The sequence below is a fragment of the Pongo abelii genome, chromosome 7 (genome assembly GCF_028885655.2).
Source record: "Pongo abelii isolate AG06213 chromosome 7, NHGRI_mPonAbe1-v2.0_pri, whole genome shotgun sequence".
Classification (NCBI taxonomy): domain Eukaryota; kingdom Metazoa; phylum Chordata; class Mammalia; order Primates; family Hominidae; genus Pongo; species Pongo abelii.
In genome coordinates, this window is record NC_071992.2 from 125,397,337 (window position 1) to 125,417,705 (window position 20,369).

At 37.9% G+C, this 20,369-nt stretch overlaps 2 protein-coding genes across 8 annotated transcripts in view; one reads left to right on the plus strand and one right to left on the minus strand.

Moving 5' to 3' along the window:
- NUDCD1 (NudC domain containing 1) overlaps nucleotides 1-10,402 on the minus strand; it is a 92,971-nt gene extending 82,569 nt beyond the window's left edge. The window contains exon 1 of one of the 2 annotated variants that reach the window (XM_002819353.4): nucleotides 10,174-10,402. In XM_002819353.4, the coding sequence (XP_002819399.2) occupies nucleotides 10,174-10,291 (118 nt within the window). In that variant the 5' untranslated portion in view covers nucleotides 10,292-10,402. The remainder of the gene's footprint in view (nucleotides 1-10,173) is intronic. The other variant, XM_054518769.2, reaches the window with a different exon arrangement.
- On the plus strand, nucleotides 6,185-19,944 carry ENY2 (ENY2 transcription and export complex 2 subunit). Of its 6 annotated transcripts, none has more exons than XM_054518771.2 (7): nucleotides 6,190-6,283; nucleotides 6,577-6,690; nucleotides 6,823-6,924; nucleotides 12,403-12,479; nucleotides 15,553-15,623; nucleotides 16,742-16,816; nucleotides 19,659-19,944. In XM_054518771.2, the coding sequence occupies exons 3-7, from the start codon at nucleotides 6,832-6,834 to the stop codon at nucleotides 19,733-19,735; spliced, it is 393 nt and encodes a 130-aa protein (XP_054374746.1). In that variant the 5' UTR covers nucleotides 6,190-6,283; nucleotides 6,577-6,690; nucleotides 6,823-6,831; the 3' UTR covers nucleotides 19,736-19,944. The 6 variants fall into 6 exon arrangements, with proteins under 6 accessions (XP_054374748.1, XP_054374746.1, XP_054374749.1 ...); XM_054518772.2 differs by having other exon boundaries at nucleotides 6,205-6,283; nucleotides 6,577-6,668; XM_054518773.2 differs by lacking the exon at nucleotides 6,577-6,690 and having other exon boundaries at nucleotides 6,185-6,283.
- Nucleotides 19,945-20,369: the final 425 nt, after the last annotated feature.

Here is a 20,369-nt window from a genome sequence, read left to right on the forward strand (position 1 = left end):
CAATGGAATTAATCTGTTTCCAAGTAACTCAACTACATCCCAGAAAAAAATCTCAAGAACATTATAAAAATACAAAAATAACCTGCACCTAACAAGGTAAAATTCACAATGTCTGGCATCCAATCAAAGATTACCAGATATGCAAAGAGGAAAGAAAACAAAATCCATAATGAATAGAATTACCAATCAATAGAAGTCAATATAAAACTGACATGGAAGCTACAATTCACAGAACAAGATGTAAAACAATATTAATATTTTGTAATATTAATCACAGTTTTTCTTTTTTAAAAAAACCTATAGAACGGGAGAAAATATTTGCAAACTATTCAATCGTAAGGAATGAAAATTTTTTTTGCTGTTGAAGCAAAAAAAAAAAAAAAGTCCCATTATAAAGAGGGCAAAGATCTTAATAGACATTTCTCAAAAGAATTTATAAATAAATAGCCAACAGGTACATGAAAAAATGCTCAACATCACTAATTATTGAGGAAATGCAAATCGAAATCACAATGAGATATCATCTTCTTCTAGTTAGAATGGCTATTTTCAAAAAAATACAAAAAAAAATTAACAAATGCTGGCAAGGATGTGGAGAAAAGGGAACGCATAATCTGTCAGTGGGAATGTAAATTAGTACAGCCATTATAGTAGTAAAGAGGTTTCTCAATAAACTAAAACTATAACTACTATACCACAGTAGGCACTCCCACAAATGAATATTTATCAAAACAAAAGAAAGTCAGTATATCAAAAGGAATACCATCACTTCCATGATTATTTCAGCACTATTTACAAAAGCCAAGACATGGGGGAAACCTAAGTGGCCATCAAAGAATGAACAGATAAAGAAAATGTAGTATATACACACACTGAAATACTATTCAGCCATAAAAAAGAACGAAATTCTATCATTTGCAGCAACATAGATGGAACTGGAGGTCATTAAGTTAAGTGAAATAAACCAGGCACAGGGCCGGGCGCCGAGGCTCAGGCCTGTAATCCCAGCACTTTGGGAGGCCAAGGCGGGCGGATCACAAGGTCAGGAGATTGAGACCATCCTGGCCAACGTGGTGAAACTCCGTCTCTACTAAAAATACAAAAAACAAATTAGCTGGGTGTGACAGTGCGTGCCTGTAATTCCAACTACTGGGGAGGCTGAGGCACGAGAATCGCTTGAACCCAGGAGGCGGAGGTTGCAGTGAGCCGAGATCGATCCACTGCACTCCAGCCTAGGACAGAGTGAAACTTCATCTCAAAAATAAATAAATAAAATAAACCAGGTACAGAAAGACATCATATACGCAGCTAAAAAAGTGGATTTCATGGAGGGAGAGAGTAGAAAGATAGTTATCAGAGGCTGGGAAAGATGGGGGTGGGGGATGAAGGGAGGTTGCTTAATGGGTGCGAACACACAATTAAAAGGATTAAGTTCTCATGTTTGATAGCACAGTTGGGTGACTACAGTTAACAACAATATATTGTATATTTCAAAACAGCGAGTACCAAAATAGCTAGAAGATTTCAAATGTTCTCAACACAAAGAAATGGTAAATACTGAAGTTGATGAACACCCTAAATACTGATTTGATCATTACACACTGTATGCATGCATCAAAATATAACATAAAATCCCAGTTTATCAATTTAACATATTTTTAAAATAAAAAATATACCTATATACATGCATACCCACTCCTCTACTTTTCCAGACAGAAAGAAAATCTGTAAAAAGTAGGAAGAAAAACTTGTGTTCAAAGAACACAAATAAGGCCACACTATTGTTCAAAGAAGGCCACACTGGCCAAAATGCAGAGCAACAAGGGGACTTGTACAGGAAAGGTTGCAGCAAATGAAAGCTCAGCAAGAACTGGATTATGAACGGACTGTATTTATTTTTGTTGACAAATTCAACTTAAAAGAATTCATTAACAGTTTTTAAGCAGGAAAGTAAAGTTCAGATTTGAGTTTATAAAAGAGTACTTATAACTACAATATGGAAAACAAATTGGAATAAAGCAGGGTAAATCCAGGAAGATCCACTAGAGAGCTATTGCAATCATCTGGTTGAATAATCATGGAAACATTTCACAGGTAAAAATCCTAATTATGATAGATTTGATAGAGGTTGAGGAAACATATAACACCACTTATTTTATAAGCAACAGTTAGAAATATGTATTGTACTGATTAGGAGGAAAACAATGATCATTTCTTGGTTTTCTAGCACCACTGTGTGGATGAAACTCAATACTGCAGGAAAAGTGCATGGTAACATAAGGGCCTGAAGCAGTAATATTAGACAACGATATAACAAATACATTTTCTTCATATCTGTGCAAAGACCTCTGGGCAATGCTGAACAAACTGGAGGCTTCTTAGACATCTGCCTTATTACAACACTTCATGATTGTTTCATTCCAACAAGATAATTTATTTAAGTTATTAAGACACAGATGTGAGTCTAGGCCACATTACATGCTATTTTGTAAAATCCCTATTAATGCATAGAAAAAGGACACCTCTCTGGCCCCAAATGAGAAAGGAAAAGTTATCACATGATGATGACCATGTCAATTATCTTGATTATAAAAGTGGGAGGCAGAGCAACTGAAAGTAGAAAAGCAGTGTCCAGAATGTGACAGTTCTTAGCTACCGGCAGAGCTCTTTCGCACAGTTCTCCCAAAAAAAGAAGTAGGGGGCAGTGAGGCTTCAATCTCTGCATAGATCTTTGTTAAGGGTTGAAGAAGAGGAACTTTTTACAGAGAAGCCAGTGTAGTAAATATTTTATTATTTAATGATATCTTGCATTGAAAATAAAAGAGCTTTGCTGAAAAATCTGATAAGGATTTGTCTTCTAAAAAGAACTTAGGGCCTCACAAGAAGAGTTTCCCTTAACATTTGCTCAAATACTTACCAAACCTCAAAACCTAGTTTTTCACATGAAAACCACAAAAGCCTCATGGGACCTCAAAGGCCTATAGTTCTTCATTCATAATTATTTATTATCTACTATATGTACCAGACATTGTGGTTGGCATTGGGCACAAACAGTGAATAAAACAGACCTGTCTCCTGCACTACTGGTGCTAACAATGATATTCATTACTGTTTCTTGGCTTCTCAAAATACACTATTACTTGAACCACATGATATTGCCAATATTTAACTCTTTGACACCAATTAAATATGATGCAGTCTAATATTTACATAAGCAAAGTATAATAATCTTTAAAAAGGGAGAAGAGAGAGGCAAAGAACATTAACTTACAAAAGTCACTTCATGGACCACTTATCTTCTAGAATCAATCCAAAAAGTCTTCTTTTCACCTAGTTACTGAGCTTACTTTTTATCTATAAAGGTGTAAAAAAGTAAAAGTACAAGTCCACAAATTCTAAAGCGAGACTTAAAGAACACAGGAGAACCCGAGTTAACAGCACTGCTCCCATAAAATTATTTTATGCAATACTTCTCTGACCATAACACATTCATGTGGGTATTTTCCCCATCTTTTCCTCCATAAGGGTAGAGATGAGTTTTATAGTCAACTCTACATAAATACAATGGTTACGTGGCTTTTCCCTCCCTTTACTCTAACTGTAGTGTAAATCTTCACCAGCTTTTCTTCCCCCCGCTCTGAAGAAAGAAGAAGGCCAGAGTGACCACAAAGATCATTAGAAAAAGCATAAGCTTTAGGGTCAGCTTTGCCACTGATGAATAGCTTGGTTAAGTTAGCTCATCTTATTGCCCATTTCCTCATCTATAATAAAGGTTAGTAATACTAATTGTACAAAAGCATTTACAAGCTTCAATCGAAATATGCAATGTATTTACTATCAATGCATGGCACATAAGATTAAGCATTGATTTCCCTGTTCCTTTTCTCCCATCTAAGGCTAATTCCCACACAGGTGTTTATGATTCAGTTTTCTCCTGCCAGAAGTTATCTCCTCTCCACTGGTGTTTCCCCTCCACTTATAGATGCTGAAACTTCCCCACTCGAAAAATAAACAAATAAAGAAGGCTTCCTTTTCTCTGCCTGGCCGCTAAAGCAGAGCTCTCCCCTACCTTGTTCTTCTCAAACTTCTTTAAAAAGCCGTTTATACATCCATTTTCTCACTATCCTCATTAGGTCTTTTCAATTGTTTCTAGCTCTATTATTCTACAGAAAATATTTTTTCACTTAAAAATATATATTGAACAACTTTTGCTTGCAGCAAAGATGGAAGAATAGGAACCAGATTTATCTCTCCACCAGAAACATCCAATAAGATGAAATAAACCAGAGAAAGTTAAATGAAACAACAGTTTTCAAGACATCAGACATAAAGCAACAAAGGAGACTTATGAGATTAGCCCTACCACCAATCTAGTTTACTGCCTTGAGGAGTTTCCAGACCACAGCACAAAGAAGGGAAAGTGAGGTATAGTCAACTCTACATAAAAATACAACGGTTACATGGCTTTTCCCTCCCTTTAACTGTAGTGTAAATCTTCACCAGCTTTTCTTCCCCCTTCTCTGAAGAAAGAAAAAGGCCAGAGTACTTGTATGTAGAGTTGACTTCAACCTCCTTGAGTTGAAGAACTAGGCTGCCTGGGGAGATCAAGGCAGCTATAGTTCATTAGACAGAGTAGCAGAGAAAAGAGAGATGCAGAGAGAAGCCCAGAGATCTAAGAGTCTGCCTCAAGTACTCAAGAGTACTAATGGCATGTGTTTGAGGCGATTACCCCAGGCTACAGAAAGAACCATCTGAAAGGGTTGAAGAGAAATCCTGGGCACTCACACAAGGTTAGGAACCATAACTGCTCCCAATAAGCAGAATGGAGAAAACCCTTAATTTGTGGGATACTGGGTAGTATACACAGGAAAGTCTTGCCTCGGTAGTGGGAAATAACCCTAGACTGAGCACCGCTCCTGATCGGACTAACAAATCATAAAAGCAAGAACCAATGGAATTAATCTGTTTCCAAGTAACTCAACTACATCCCAGAAAAAAATCTCAAGAACATTATAAAAATACAAAAATAACCTGCACCTAACAAGGTAAAATTCACAATGTCTGGCATCCAATCAAAGGTTACCAGATATGCAAAGAGGAAAGAAAACAAAACCCATAATGAATAGAATTACCAATCAACAGAAGTCAATATAAAACTGACATGGAAGCTACAATTCACACAACAAGATGTAAAAACAATTATTGCCACGTGTACTCCATATATGTTCAACATAAGTAAGTAGAAGCAAGAAAGATGCAAATTATTTAAGTCAAACTTCTAGATGTGAATATTACAATGTCCAAGATGAAAAATACACCGGATGGGATTAACAAGAGATTAATATTACAAAAAAAAAAAGTAAACGAAACTAAAGGCATGAAAATGGAAACTATTGGCAATAAAACAGAAAAAAGCATATAGAAAAAGTGAAACGGGCATTCATGAGCTGAGGCCAACTTCTGTGATCTAAAAATGTGTAACTGGAGTCTTCAAAGGAGAGAACAGGGGGGAAAAATTGGAAGAAATAATAGCCAAGATACTGCCATTGATCTTGATAAAAACTATATGTCCACAGTTTATAGCTCAACAAACCCCAAACATAAGAATCATAAAGAAAACCACAGCTGGGCACAATATTATCAAACTGCTCAAAACCAATGTAAAAGAGAAAAATCTTAAAACAGAAGAAAAAAGGCATGTTATGTATAGAGCAACAAAGATAGGATAATGTGAGATTTCTCATCAGAAACAATATAAGCAAGAAGACTGAGGCTATAACTTTAAAGCATTGAAAGAAAAAACTGTCAACCTACACAGAAGGAGCAGAGAGATGGTTACAGAAGGGTACAAGGAAACTTTGGGAATGATAGCTAAGTTTAGTATCTTGATTGTGGTGATGATTTCACAGGTGTATACATATATCACAACTTGTTAAGTTGTACATTTTAAATTTGTAGTTTATTGTCAATTATGTCTTCATAAAGCTGTTTAATCTGTGACACAAATTTATGTCCTACTTACCAGGCATGCTCCAACCCTGGAGATAAAGCATTGAAAATGATGGACACGGGACCCTTCAATACAAAATCAATAACCTTAGCAAAGAAAACATACTGGATGCTACGAAGTATGATAAAGTCTATGAAGTACTGGTTACTATGGCAACGTATAAATACAGATTCTATAGTGTAGATTCTGACTAGTCAAGAAAGGAATCCCTGAGGAAGTAACATGTAAGCCAACATGAAAGAATGAAGTATGAATTAGCTAGGTGAAATACAGGTGGGAAACATATAAAAACATATAAAAAGACATGTACTAAATGAAGATTCTAGGAAAAGGATATTTATAAATGCCTAGGAAGGGAATTGCCGGATCAAAAGGCAATTGCAATTTGATTAAAAATAATTTTGTTTAGTTCTTTGGAATAGAAAAAGACAAAGTGACATTTACTGCTTATATAGCAAAGGAAATTTTGGTACAACTTAATAACATTATTTAAGTTTTTGAGTTTAACATTCTTTTTTTTTTTTTTATAATTTTTTTCTTTTATTATTATTATTATTATACTTTAGGTTTTATTTAAGACAAGAGAATAAGCCTCATTGCATCAAGTTCTTGACACCAGAGACCATGTCATCTTTACATCTTAAATGCAGTGTTTCAGGTAGCCAAGGTGCCCATCAAAGGTTTGTGGAACTAAAGTGAACTCCTTTGGTTAGAATAAAAGAAATCAAATTACCAGTAGCACCTCAATTATGCTTCACTATCTCTAGAAATGATAGTTTTTAAACAAAATAATCTTTTTCGTCATTCTCAAGTAATTCCTAATGAAAAACTCATCATGTGAACTATTGCAAAAGCCTCCTATTTGCTGTGTGCAGTCATCTCATCTTCCAAACTCAACCTCCACAGAGCCTGAGGTAAGCTTTTCAACTCCCGTATCTGTTCATGTCCCTTGTACTTAAAATGTGGTACACATACACGATGTAATACTATGCAGCCATAAAAAGGAACACAATCATATCTTTCAAAGGGACATGGAAGGAGCTGGAAGCCACTGCCCTCAACAAACTAATGAAGTAACAGAACACAAAACACCACATGTTCTCACTTGTAAGTGGGAGCTGAACAATGAGATCACATGGACACAGGGAGGGGAACAACACACACTGTGGTCTGTCAGAGGATGGGGTAGGGGGAAGGAGAACATTAGGAAAAATAGCTAATGCATGCTGGGCTTAATACCTAGGTGATGCGTTGATAGGTGCAGCAAACCACCATGGCACACGTTTACCTATGTACCAAACCTGCACATCCTGCACATGTACCTGAACTTCAAAGAAAAAAAAAATCGGTCGAAGCAGTGGCTCAGGCCTGTAATCCCAGCACTTTGGGAGGCTGAGGCAGGTGGATCGCGAAGTCAGGAGTTCAAGACCAGCTTGGCCAAGATGGTAAAACTCCTTCTCTACTAAACATACAAAAATTAGCTGGGCTTGGTGGCAGGCACTTGTAATCCCAGCTACTCCAGAGGCTGAGGCAGAGAACTGCTTGAACCCGGGAGGCGGAAGTTGCAGTGAGCTGAGATAGCGCCACTGCACTCCAGCCTCGACGATAGAGACTCTGTCTCAAAAAACAAAACAAAAACAAAAAGAAACAAACAAAAATTAGCTGGGCATGGTGGCGGACGCCTGTAATCCCAACTACTCGGGAGGCTGAGGCAGGAGAATCGCCTGAACCCGGAAGACAGAGGTTGCAGTGAGACGAGATCACACCACTACAGTCCAGCCTGGGCAATAGAGCAAGACTCAGCCTCAAAAAAAAAAAAAATCTTCAAATGGCAACTGATATCCTGCAGTTGTACATCCCAAACACAGAATCTAAGATTAACACTGATGAAATGAGTATGGAACAAGGACAACTTTGTGAATTTTTTCTAAAGTTAAAGTATTCAATGGATTGTTTATTGTGAGATTTTGCTTCCTGCTTTTTTGGTGTTAAAATATCCTTTTGTTTATGAAAAGATGGATGAGTAAATGATAGTTTTTAAGAAACATCTCCACCTAGTAAACAGAAAAGTTGACAGAACTACAGCAGCTGAGTTTTATTTTATATTGTAATGGCTCAATACAAAAATGTCAGGGAAACACTGAATGACCGGAAATCCAAAAGGCAAACAAGGCCCTCACTGATCTATTTCCTCTCACTTTCCCAGACATTTTGCTCCAGCAATGTAAGAGTGCAAGGATGTCCAGCATACAACCTACTAATTATTTCCCTTTCCTCATGCTTTTCCATGAATGGAATGACCTCAACAATTTCTTCTCTTCTTCATATACTAATTTTATTGAATACATACTATGTGTCAAGCACTAGATATAGGGTAGTGAGCAAAAGAAAAACATCACTGTTTTCAAGGAACTCATAGTCTAGTGGAGGAAACAGACAACAAATCAAGATAGAATTTAAAAAGCCGATAAGTACCTCTTATGGAGAATGCAATGAGGAAGCCCAAAAGTGAAGGCAGGAAGGCTAGTCAGGAGGCTACTAGAGTTCAGGTAAGAGATCACTCTGATTTGGATAAGGGTGGAGGCCTAGAGATATCAAAATGTGGAGCTGACCAGACTTGCTACCAAGCAGACAGTGGCTAAAAGAAATAAACCCCAAATGACTCCAGCACAAGTGTCTCTTGGAACCAACCTGGGCTAGTCTAGTCGGCTAAAGGATAAGAGACCACATGGAGAAAAGTCAAAAGGAGACCATTTGAAAGAATCTTAAATAAGCCTATAGTCTGAGACCCTACCCCCACCCTCCAAACATATGAGGAAGTCCAGCCAAATGAGCAGAGCTTCCCAGCAGATCCATTACTGAACAAGGATGCATCAGTGAGCCCAAGTAGGACTAGAAGAACCACTCAGCTGACCCGTAGACTTGTGAGCAATAATAACTGCTTCTTGTTTTGAGACACTGAATTTTGGCTTCACTTTCTAATGCACTAACTAAACATGGTGGTACCATCTACTGACATGGGGTCACTGGAAGAAACACAGTGGCAAAGAGGAAAAGGAAGCAAATAAAAAGAAAAATCAAGCTTATCCTCTGTCATCCTAGTCAACTCTTACCTACCCTTCAAAGCTCAACTTAGATATTAACTCCTCCAAGAAGCCTTCCCAGATCCCCAGACTAGTTTAGGAAAGATATTCAAGTACTACCATTGTATTTTGTACATATCCCTATCACTGCCTTCCCATATTGTTTTACAATTATCTGTTCACAATTTTCTTTCTAACTAGTTAATAGTCCTCTTCTGTTATGGAAGGTGTCTTGTTCATTTCGATATCATCAGGACGTAACACAAAACAGGCACTCAGTAAATATTTCTGAATTTAATAAATTAGCAAAAACTTGTTTTATACTTTAATGTCTGTTATTATAATTAACTCTAGACCACTATTTCTCAAAGTGTGATCTCTGAAAACATGCATCAGAATCAGCAGGGGTGTGTATTTTAAAACGCAGATCTCTGGACTCTATCATAACGAAAATGCCGTTAAGTTGTAAAAACAAGAATAAGGATATTCTACCAGCTACAGATAAAGCAAGGAGTAGCAGTGTGGGAGTAAATCCACTTTTCCTCACTATCTTCTAGAGATGTTCTCTACCACAGAGTTCTTAATGTGCCAGGAACTGAGTAATTAAAAATGCTATGACCGGAATGTAGTTTCTCTTCTAAGAAACGGCTCTCGGTCAGAGGAAACAGGAACTGGGGGTCCTCCAAGGAGGTGTGGTTTCTCAACGCACACGTTCACAAGCGATGCTCCAGGAGGAAGGAATGTTCTCAGCGTCCCCCGAAACAGGAACCAGGCTGTGGACACAGAGCAGCCAGGGCCCCAGGCAGCACCCGCACGCCAGCCCTCAGACCTCAGACCTCAGAGGCTGGGCTGCTGACGGAGGGGGCTCAGGGTCCCGTTACCGAAGAGCGCGCGAAAGCGGCTCCCACTGGGTTCTGGGATGGGCATCATTCCCCAGAAGCAGCGGCCTCCGTGACTCCACCCAAGCCGCCACGGTGGCTTCGCTTGCCAGTCAGAAAGAAAGAAATTGCGGGAAGGGTCAGGCCAGAGGCAGCCGAAAGGGGAAAGGAACGGAGTACGAAGGGCGCCGCCGCTTCCCACCTGCGTCAAGCTCCAGCTGGTAACAAGGCAGCGGCTCAAGAGAGAGCTTGTAACCCTCGAAGCGGGGATCCAACAGAGGTCTCTTCACCCGTAGGGAGCAATTAGCCGCCACCTCCATCGCTTTCCGGGGTCGCAGCGTGAGAATTAATAAAGCCCTTGTTGAAAGGTCCGCGCTTCACGCCGCGCACAGAGACTGGGAAGCGGCGTGGTTCCCATCCCACAGGACACTGCGGTGCGAACTGCCTTCTGGGAAATGTAGTGTCCGTGAAAAAGTTGAGACTGTTGCATGCTGGGCTATGTAGTTCTCCTGGTACTTAACGCCCGCGCGACGGCAAGGTCTGAACTCTCTTACCCAGAGGCCCTAGCAACCAGGAGGCGGCCCGCGCTGGTTAAATTCTCACATTATAGGCAGGGTGGCGAGACCCCGCCCCGGAAATGCGTGTTCTAGCTTTCTGTGTGCTTAGGTGCCCGAGCTACTGAGGGTCTAAGTCCGGGCAGCCGAAGAGTGTGGTAGGTAACGGTCGTCAGCGCAAGGGTCATTTCGTCGCTGGGAAGGGACGGCCCTCGCCCGCGGTGATGGTGGTGAGCTATGCCCGTGGTCCTCAGGGCCGGGACCCGGGCCCAGCCCAGGCTCCTTTCGATGTACTGTCTTTCGTTAGCGTCCCCGACCCGCGCTCGCGGGCCTGTAGGGCTCTCCGACAGGGCGTGCTACCGGAGTTGGCCTGAAGCCAGTCCTCGCTTTGTTTTCTGGCTCCTCCCCTCCCGCCTCTCCCGCTGTCTCCGCCCTGTTCTATTTTCCCTAAGAATGTCTGAACTGGGAGGGATACCCTAGCGCCCTTGTTTTACCAGTGAGAAAACTGAGGCCTTTAAGAATTAAGTGACTTGTCCAAGGTCACTATCCGAATTTTAGGAGCCAAGAGGAGATCAAATTCAATATTCCAGGAATGGTACTGACTAGACCTTGTAGTTATTTTGAAAATGTTAGCCTCCAATTACAAAAGCAAGCATTTCCTAGTTCTTACTCAACTTCTCCTTTTTCCTGTTCCTCTCAAAAAAGAAAAAAAAAACAACTCTGGAAACTCATTGCCAGTCTGAATTTTCAATAGGCCAGATGGAAGACAACAAAAGTAATCTCAAGTTAGTGACAGATGAGGTGGGAAAACGTTAGTTTACGCCAAGTTTTATTTAATTTAAACTTTTAGGTGGCTTGAACGCTTTCAAAACCTAACTTTCCTCTCCTTTCAACATCATTTTGGTTTGGGTTGTCTGTTTTTACTGAAAATTGAGGACTTTGTAAGTTAGGAATTAGTTTGAGATTTGTTTTCTCCTTATCTCATCAGCAATGTATGTGTAAACACATGCATCCACACACTTAGGTTTAGCAGTTGTAATTGTGGATTCATCCTAGTGAAGAGTAAAGCAAAACACTTAGAGCCTTATCTAGTAATTTTATTTTTTTGATTAATTAATTATTATTATTATTATTGTTTTGAGACGGAGTCTTGCCCTGTCACCCAGGCTGGAGTGCAGCGGCGCAATGTCGGCTCACTGCAACCTGTGCCTCCCGGGTTCAAGCTATTCTCCTGCCTCACCCTCCTGAGTAGCTGGGATTACAGACACCTGCCACCAAGCCCGGCTTATTTTTCTATTTTTAGTAGAGACGGGGTTTCACCATCTTGGTCAGGCTGGTCTTGAACTCCTGACCTCGTGATCCACCCGCCTGGGCCTCCCAAAGTGCTGGGATTACAGGCGTGACCTACCGCGCCCGGCCTGGTAATTTTATTTTTTAACTAGTAGTGTTTAATCTTTTTTTGATGTTTAGTATATATGACTTATCCCAATTTTTGGATGCAGTTTGTGCAGAAGTGATCGTCAGTTAATGTTCAGTTCTGGAGCTCCTAGGGTCAAAGTACTTGAGTTCAAATTCTGCCTTTTCACTTTCTCTGTGCCTCAGTTTCCTCATCAGTAAAATACAGATTATTTTATTAATATGTAACACTACGTTCTGGGAATTAAATGTGATGTTTTAAAAAAAGCAAACCCACACTGCATTAGCCCAGTGCCAAGCACATAAGTGTTTAATAAAGAGTAATGATATTGTTAACACACTTGAAATGTATCACCCCTTCAGTTAATAGAATGGTAAACATGTTAGGATGCCTGCCTAGAGGATTTAGAAGAAAATACTTTGTAAATGTTCTACATCTGAAAATACATGTTGATGTCCAGGTTAGCAAGATGAACAAAGATGCGCAGATGAGAGCAGCGATTAACCAAAAGTTGATAGAAACTGGAGAAAGAGAACGGTAAGTAATAGATTGTGTCAATAAATTACATTTCACCGTCTTTAATAGTTAGCTTGTAAGAATCTAAACAAGAAATGAAACATGTCACTGGAAAGAATTACAGACAATTGAGATTATAAAAGTTTCTATTCCGAACATCTGGAAAAAATAATTTAGGTTTGTTAAGTATTGCAGGACTTGGAGGGAAGTGGTGATGTAGAAAGATGAGCAAGATATGGCTCTTAAAGAGTAATTTGACGGAGAAGAAAAAGTACACACCTGAATTACAACCGGAGACATAATGTTACCTGGGTTTTAACAGGGAGACAACGTTGTGGAACCAGCTTCATTTACCAAGCTCTCAACCTTGGAGCAGCAAGTGCTGTTTCCACTCTCTAAAACATTCTTCCTTCTCTTCCTTTTTAGCTAATTCTAGCTCAACTATCAGGCCTAATTTATATGTTGTCTCTTCAAGGAATGTTTTTAAGTCCCGAATACCTTGTTCCATCATAGCATTTAATCAGTATTGTATTCTAACAACCTACTTGGCTAGTTTGTATTCTCCAGTATAGTCTAAGTTCTTTAACACCAAAAACAACATTGTATACCCAGCATCTAATGCTTTGTTTGGTTCATAATTGGCCAAGTAAATACTTGCAGAATCAACAGGTTTAGAAGTACAAAGAAGGGGCTGAGGAATCAAGAAAGGCTCCCAGAGGCAGGGTTATAAAGTGAGTAAGACAAATATGTATAAGGAAGAGGGGGAATCTTTCAACTCAACCTGGGCATTAAGGTGATCATGTAAGATCTCACACAATAAGAAAAAGAGGTACATGTGTTGCTGACTTTATTTTTGGATGATGGGAGTCATTTAAAGTTTTAAGAAAGGAAATGACTAGATCACATTTACACTTTAGGAATCTTACTCTGTTGGTGTGGAGCTTGGACTTGAAGGGAACAAGATAGAAAAATGAGGTAGAAGATTATACAGGGTTGAAAATGGAAAACTCCAAAAATTGGAAGGAGATCTTAGAATTTTAATAAAATGTAGAAACAGCAACCCTCAAAATGAGGAAGGAGGCATCTATAACTGCCTTGGGTAGCTTTAGAGGATAGTACTGCTGGTAAGGAGTACGGATTGTGTGTTGTTTTTTTTGTTTGTTTTTGATTCATGCAGCTTTAAGTTACTGAGTTTCTATCATATGCCATGCCCTGTTAAGGTGTTGGAGGTAACAGTAGTAGACAAAAATGGAGTCTGTGTTTTCACGGAGCTTGCATTCTAATGGGAGGAGACAAATAAAAATGTGTAATAATGTCAGATGGTGATGAGCACTAGAGGAACAATAAAGCAGAAAATAAAGAGGTGTAATATTTTACATAGAAAAAACAAGAAATCAGGAGGCCGTGCGCAGTGGCTCACGCCTGTAATCCCAGCACTTTGGGAGGCCGAGGTTGGCGGATCACAAGGTCAGGAGATTGAGACTATCCTGGCTAACATGGTGAAACCCCATCTCTACTAAAAATACAAAAATTAGCCATGCATGGTGATGGGCTGTAGTCCCAGCTACTTGGGAGGCTGAGGCAGGCGAATCGCTTGAACTCGGGAGGCGGAGGTTGTGGTGACCTGAGATCGCGCCACTTCACTCCAGCCTGGGTGACAAGAGTGAAACTCCATCTCAAAAAAAAAAAAAATCAGAAGGATATGAGGGCAAGCAGTTCAAGTTCCTGAGATAGGAGCTTGCCTTTCATTTTTGAGGAGCACAGGGATGCTAGGGAGACTGAGTAAATTGGGTGAGGGAGAGTGGAGATCAAGTCAGTGGCGTAGCTGGGGAGAAGGCAGATCATGAAGGATCAAGTAGGGTGTAATAAAGTCTTGGAGTTTTATTCTGAGTAAATTGGGAAGGCACTGGGAGGTTTTTGAGCAGCAGGAGAAGAACTAAGTGTACAAGGGAAGAAGCAGGGAGACAACCTAGAATGCTATGGTAATATTCTAGAGAAGAGATGATGGCTTGAACTAGGGTAGTAGTGGTGGAGATACTGAGAAAGGTGAATTCTAGGTATATGTTTTAAATTGAACCCAATAGGATTTGCTCATAGATTGGATGTGCAGTGTTAACAAGGCAGCTGAGCAAAAGGATACTACAGAGATTCCTAGTTTGAGGAACCAGAAGAATGGAATTGCCATTCTCAGAAGAAGAACAAACAGGATGAAGTGGTAGAGAATCAGAAGTTGGATTTTGGCCCTATTAAGATTGAAAGACCTAATTAAATATTAAGATGAGAATGTCACATAGTGGATGTCTAGGGATAGTGAAAGTGGTTTGCAGGGAAAGAGAATTTGTTTGGGATGTGACATTTTTAACCTGAGAAGTTAAATGATTTAGGTTGAGGACTGAAGATTTGTAAAAGTGGATATGGCAAAAGGATAAGAAAATATTTTATTGCATCTGTGATGCCATTAGTTGCATATACACTGCCACTTTTTTGCCATTGAGAAAAAGAAAACACTGGGGGCTTGCCAATTACTGAACCGTTAAAATGTGGGGAGAACAACAGTCTTACAGTCAATGAAATACCATTGTCATTTTGTAGTTTAGAAGGGCCCGATAGGCTGGGATCAAAGAAGTGGGTAGCCTGTGAGGTTAGAGGTAATGGGGGAAATAGTAGAGCTAAAGGATAAGAAGTTAAGGTTAAAGAATGGATTTTGGAATTTGAAGATTTCAGAGGTGCAGCTGCTCCAAGTTCAGTTAATACTCTCTAGATGTTGTACAAGACCCATGATATTCCTGTTGGTAGAGAACGGTAAAAAGTATATAACGTGGCCAAAGAATAGATCTCCTTGAAAAGTATTTTAGCCCCTCCACTTCATTTGATTTTACTCACTAAATGAGACCCAGATGAAATGAAAGGCCACAGTTTAAGTACTTGCATAAGATCAAAGAACTATTTAGCAATCGAACCAAGATTAGGCCACAGTTAAAGTTTGGTAACTGGAAGGCAGGGAATTTTTAGTTGAACACTGAACCTTTGCTTCATACATTCCTGTCTAAGATGTTATACATTGTTCAATTTGAAAACACTTCTGTTTCAACAGCCTCAAAGAGTTGCTGAGAGCTAAATTAATTGAATGTGGCTGGAAGGATCAGTTGAAGGCACACTGTAAAGGTAATCAGTTTCATTTGGAAGATAAACTAATCCCATTTTTCTGATCAGGATTGGTTTGGGGGGTTGCTTATTTTGAGGTATATTGAGTATTCAAGCATGATTTTAAACAAATATGGAATTTAATCTTGTAATGGTTTCCTCTTCTTGGTGGCATATGTAGACCTAATTCCCAAATTTTTAGAAATTTTCTCTGTTTCTGTTAAGTGAAACATGAGCACTTAAGATTTTCTCTGGCATCAGAATATGGAATCTCATGTCTTTCAGCAACTTTATTGTTTCTTATGTTTTAACTTAAATGGAACACTTTAGGGTTGGCAGACTTATAGAAATTATCTCTTTCCTGTCTTTAACAGTGAAAATTTGAAAAATTCATCTATGAAAGCTCTTAGAATGCACTTAAAAAAAAAGTAGCAGGGAAGCTTATTAAATTGCTGGGTATTGATGATACCATTTGATGGATTATACATGTCACTAAGGGGAGCGTTCTTTCTGTCTCAGCTTTTGATATAATGGAACTCTGGATATTTTTAATGAATCCCCATTGTATTGTAATGGTTTCTACAAATAAAAATAATGAACTATTTATATGTTAACTTTAAGAAGGCAATGTGACAAATTAGTAAAAGCATAGACTTTAAGGTCATATAGATTTTCATCACTGAAAGAATAGAGCTGGATTTCAACTCAGGGCTGGATGACTTATTTAATCTTTAAGCCTCAGTTGCCTCACCTGTGAAGTGGGAAAATGCCTAACCCATTAGATCATTGTGAATATTAAATGTTGTAAAGCACCTATAGAGATCTAGTAAATGTTAGTTATAACAGTTACTAAGTTTTTGGCATTTTACAGATGTTAGATTTGAATATTACAGTCTAAATTTATTATGTCACAATTATTAAGTTACTGGTTATTTAGCTGAGACTTATGAACAGACTTTTATCTTTTAGATCTAAAGAATACTTGATGTGTTTGTAAGGTTGAACTAAATTTTCAGTGTCCTTTTTTTAAAAAAACCAGTCTACACTCTAAAAACATGATCTTAACCCTTCCTCTATGAAAATCTTTCTTACAGATAATGATTTTAAATGATATGATTTGTTTTTTGCTTTTGCATAAGAGGTAATTAAAGAAAAAGGACTAGAACACGTTACTGTTGATGACTTGGTGGCTGAAATCACTCCAAAAGGCAGAGGTAAGGAATACAGAGTGTGTTAAAGGAAACATGCTGCAGACATGATTTTTTAAAAATCTCTTGCTGATTCAGATTTTCTTTCTGTTTTTAAGGAAAAGCACTACCTGTGTTGCCTCTTGTAAAGAGTTAAAATTGCCTACCTGCCTCCTAGCATAGTCTGGGAGTAACAAATGAGATACTAGGTTTTAGTGTTCTTGTACTCTAGAACAGTGCACCAATGCAAGTTGATACAGTTGTTCAAGCAAATAATTTTTAAAATATGGGATTCTGCAGTGTCAAATACTACATGAAGCTAGGATTTATAAACTTTATCAGATATGGCATGACTCCACTTAAATATTTAATAATTCAAAGTCTTATTCCAACCCCTGAGTCATTGCCCCTTTATCTCCTTATTAAAAATTAATGAAGGTCTGTCTTCTTAAATGTCTACTTAAGAATTTGGTAGCTCCATGACTTCATGTTCAGAGTAATTTATATTTAAGACTCACAATGCAACCACCTTCTTAATTTCAACCTTTAATGCCTTGTTTACAGAAGGCAAAGTTGAGATAGGAAATATTATATTAAAACTGATGATGTGTAGTAAATGTTGTCAGGAGCTACATCATTGTTATCTTAGATATAACTACATTATTTTCATTTACTTTGGTAAAGTTGGGGTTGTAACTGGAAGGTAAATTAGATGGCCCAAGTTGTTTTCTCACACAGAAATTGTGAAAAGAATTTAAGTGTAAAAAGTAAATAAGTTTGAAAATTATTACTACAGATCATGAATTTTTGAACTCCTCCCTGCTGGGAATAAGCTATAGAATCCCATGGTCCTTGTCAGCCATCTCTTTAGGCCTGTTTACAACTGAAAAACATGACTTTTTCTTCAAATATGTCTTGGGGAAAGGAAAAAAAATTATTATTCCCCTTATGAATTTATATTTTTAAATTTCTCTAAATTCATTTTGTTTTTGTTTTCTTCTGTGACTTACACTTAGTCTGTTAACATTATTTAGGAACCAGCTGTACAAGTTAGAAACTATCCTTTGCTTCTCCTTCAATACTTAAACCTTGGACATTTCAATGTCTTGTAGCTCCCCTGCTAGAGAATGAGCAAATAAAGAAAAGAGAAGTAAAAATAGATGTTTTAATTTATGTTCTTAGTCTTCTTACTGTTAAGAGTAGACATATTTTTTAACACAGTAAAATTGTCGTTTTTTTAGTGTGCAGTTCTGTGTACTTTATACATATGTATAGGTTCATGTAGCTACCACTGTCAGGATACAGAACAAACAGTTCCCTCACCACCAAAACCTCCCTAATGGTATTCCTTTATAGTCCCATCTTATTTCAAGGCAACTAACTGATCCTGTTCTCAATCACCATAATTTTGATTAAAATTATTTTTAGTATACATATTGATTACATTTCCAGTGGACTTGAATTAATTATATAGTCTTGATTTGTAGGTTGGCTTAAACTGAACAGTTTATAAAGAAGAATATCTGGCTTATTTGATTTGTATAATTTTTTTATGGAAATATTGAACTGTATCTGAAGTTTTCCATTTCCCCAGAACACAAGTAAATACATTAGAAGTTTTAGTTAACCCCCCCTTTTTTTTTTTGCATTCATGGTTTAATATTCTGAATAGATAATAGTCAAATGGGTCAAAGATATAACGTATAACAGTTGCAGTTTTTTGGATTTTTACTAGCTCGGAGTGTATAGACGTGAATTATTTCAGTAAAATACAGATTACCTTCTAAAACATATACCAGTTTATACTCCACCTAATATGAGAGTGCTCCCTTAGTCTTGCCAACACAGTGTTGCCAACAGTGTGTATGTATACATATATATTTTTACATAGGTGTATACTTAAAATATATATTATATATGTTTATATATTTTATGTATGTATATAAATGTATATTTTTGTGTATGTATAAATATATATACCCTTTTTTTTTTTTTTTTTTGAGATAGGATCTTGCTCTGTCACCCAGGATGGAGTGCAGTGGCATGATCATGGCCCACTAGCCCCGATCTCCCAGGCTTAAGTGATCCTTCTGCCTCAGCTTCCCGAGTAGCTGAGACCACAGACACACACCACCATGCTCCACTAATTTTGTTTTTTGTAGAGACAGGTTTCGCCATGTTGCCCAGGCTGGTCTTGAACTCCCGGACTCAGGCAATCCTCCTGCCTCAACCTTCCAGACTGCTGGGATGACAGGCATGAGCCATAGTACCCAGCCAACACAGTATATTATTGACCTTTGTATTTTTGCCTATGATTGGTAAAATATGCTATGTAAATGTGGTTTTAATTTCATTTCTCTTCTGAGATTGAGACCCTTTTATGTTCAAGAACTCTTCTTCATCTCTTTTGCTCATGTTTCTATTAGCCTTTTGATCTTTTCCTTATCAGTGTGAAACAACTGTATAGTAGAAAGATCAGCCCTTTTCTGTAAGAACATTTCCTCAGTTTTTATCTTTTGGCCTTGCTTATGGTGATTTTTCATTCAGCATAAATTGTTATTGTGTTTTAATCAAATTTATCCATCTGTTATAGCCTCTGTATTTAAAAATGGTCTTCTTTACTCCTAAAGAATTTTCTCATGTTTTCTTCTCATCAACATGCAGTGCATTTAGGCATTGGATAGTTCATTTAAAATGATGAATTGCAAGAAGACACTTTTCTTTGTCTTTTACCTATTTTTTTAATTGAACATGAGGGTAATTTATGAAATTCTTATGTTGTTTACCCTGAGCAAAATGTCAGATCTGAAATTGTCATGTATTAATTGGTACCTTCTTACTCTTATTTTTTTTTGTTTTTGTTTTTCAGCCCTGGTACCTGACAGTGTAAAGAAGGAGCTCCTACAAAGAATAAGAACATTCCTTGCTCAGCATGCCAGCCTTTAAGATTGAATTAGATTGTGTTGTTGTGGTTTTATTTCTGAAAGTAAAACTTGCCATAAATTAGAAAACAATTTCCCAAAATAAAATCCTTTTTTGTATGATGGTATACAGTTTTCAGTAATGATGTATACATTGTATTGATTTTTTTCCCTAAATGTGTTATTTTAATAAATATCTCATGAATGAGTTTGAAGTTTGCTTGGATTTTGAAATGAATGGGACTTTGTCTTTATTACTAATTCACCAAATTTGTTGAGCGCAAAAGCAATTAATGTAGTTTAAGTATTTAGTATGTACAGTTCTCTGTGTTAACAGCTGGAAAGTAAGCAACCTTTTCTGACTGCATATGGTGTATTCCTCTTTTGAGTCCCCATAATATTTTATAAATTGTAATGCCCCATCTTGTACTACAGTTGTCTTATTCGTATTGTTTATAAACTCTGAGGGTTAGGACTGGGTCTTACTCATCTTTATGTGCCTTCCTTATGCTTCAAAGAATTTACCATCTAATGGAAGAGAGAACATTTGCAAGTTGGCTCCATACCAAGCTCCTTCCACATACTCTACTCATCTGAACTTTGAATGCAGAATCTTTAAATTGCATCCCCACATACTAAGGTCAAGAAAGAACTTAATG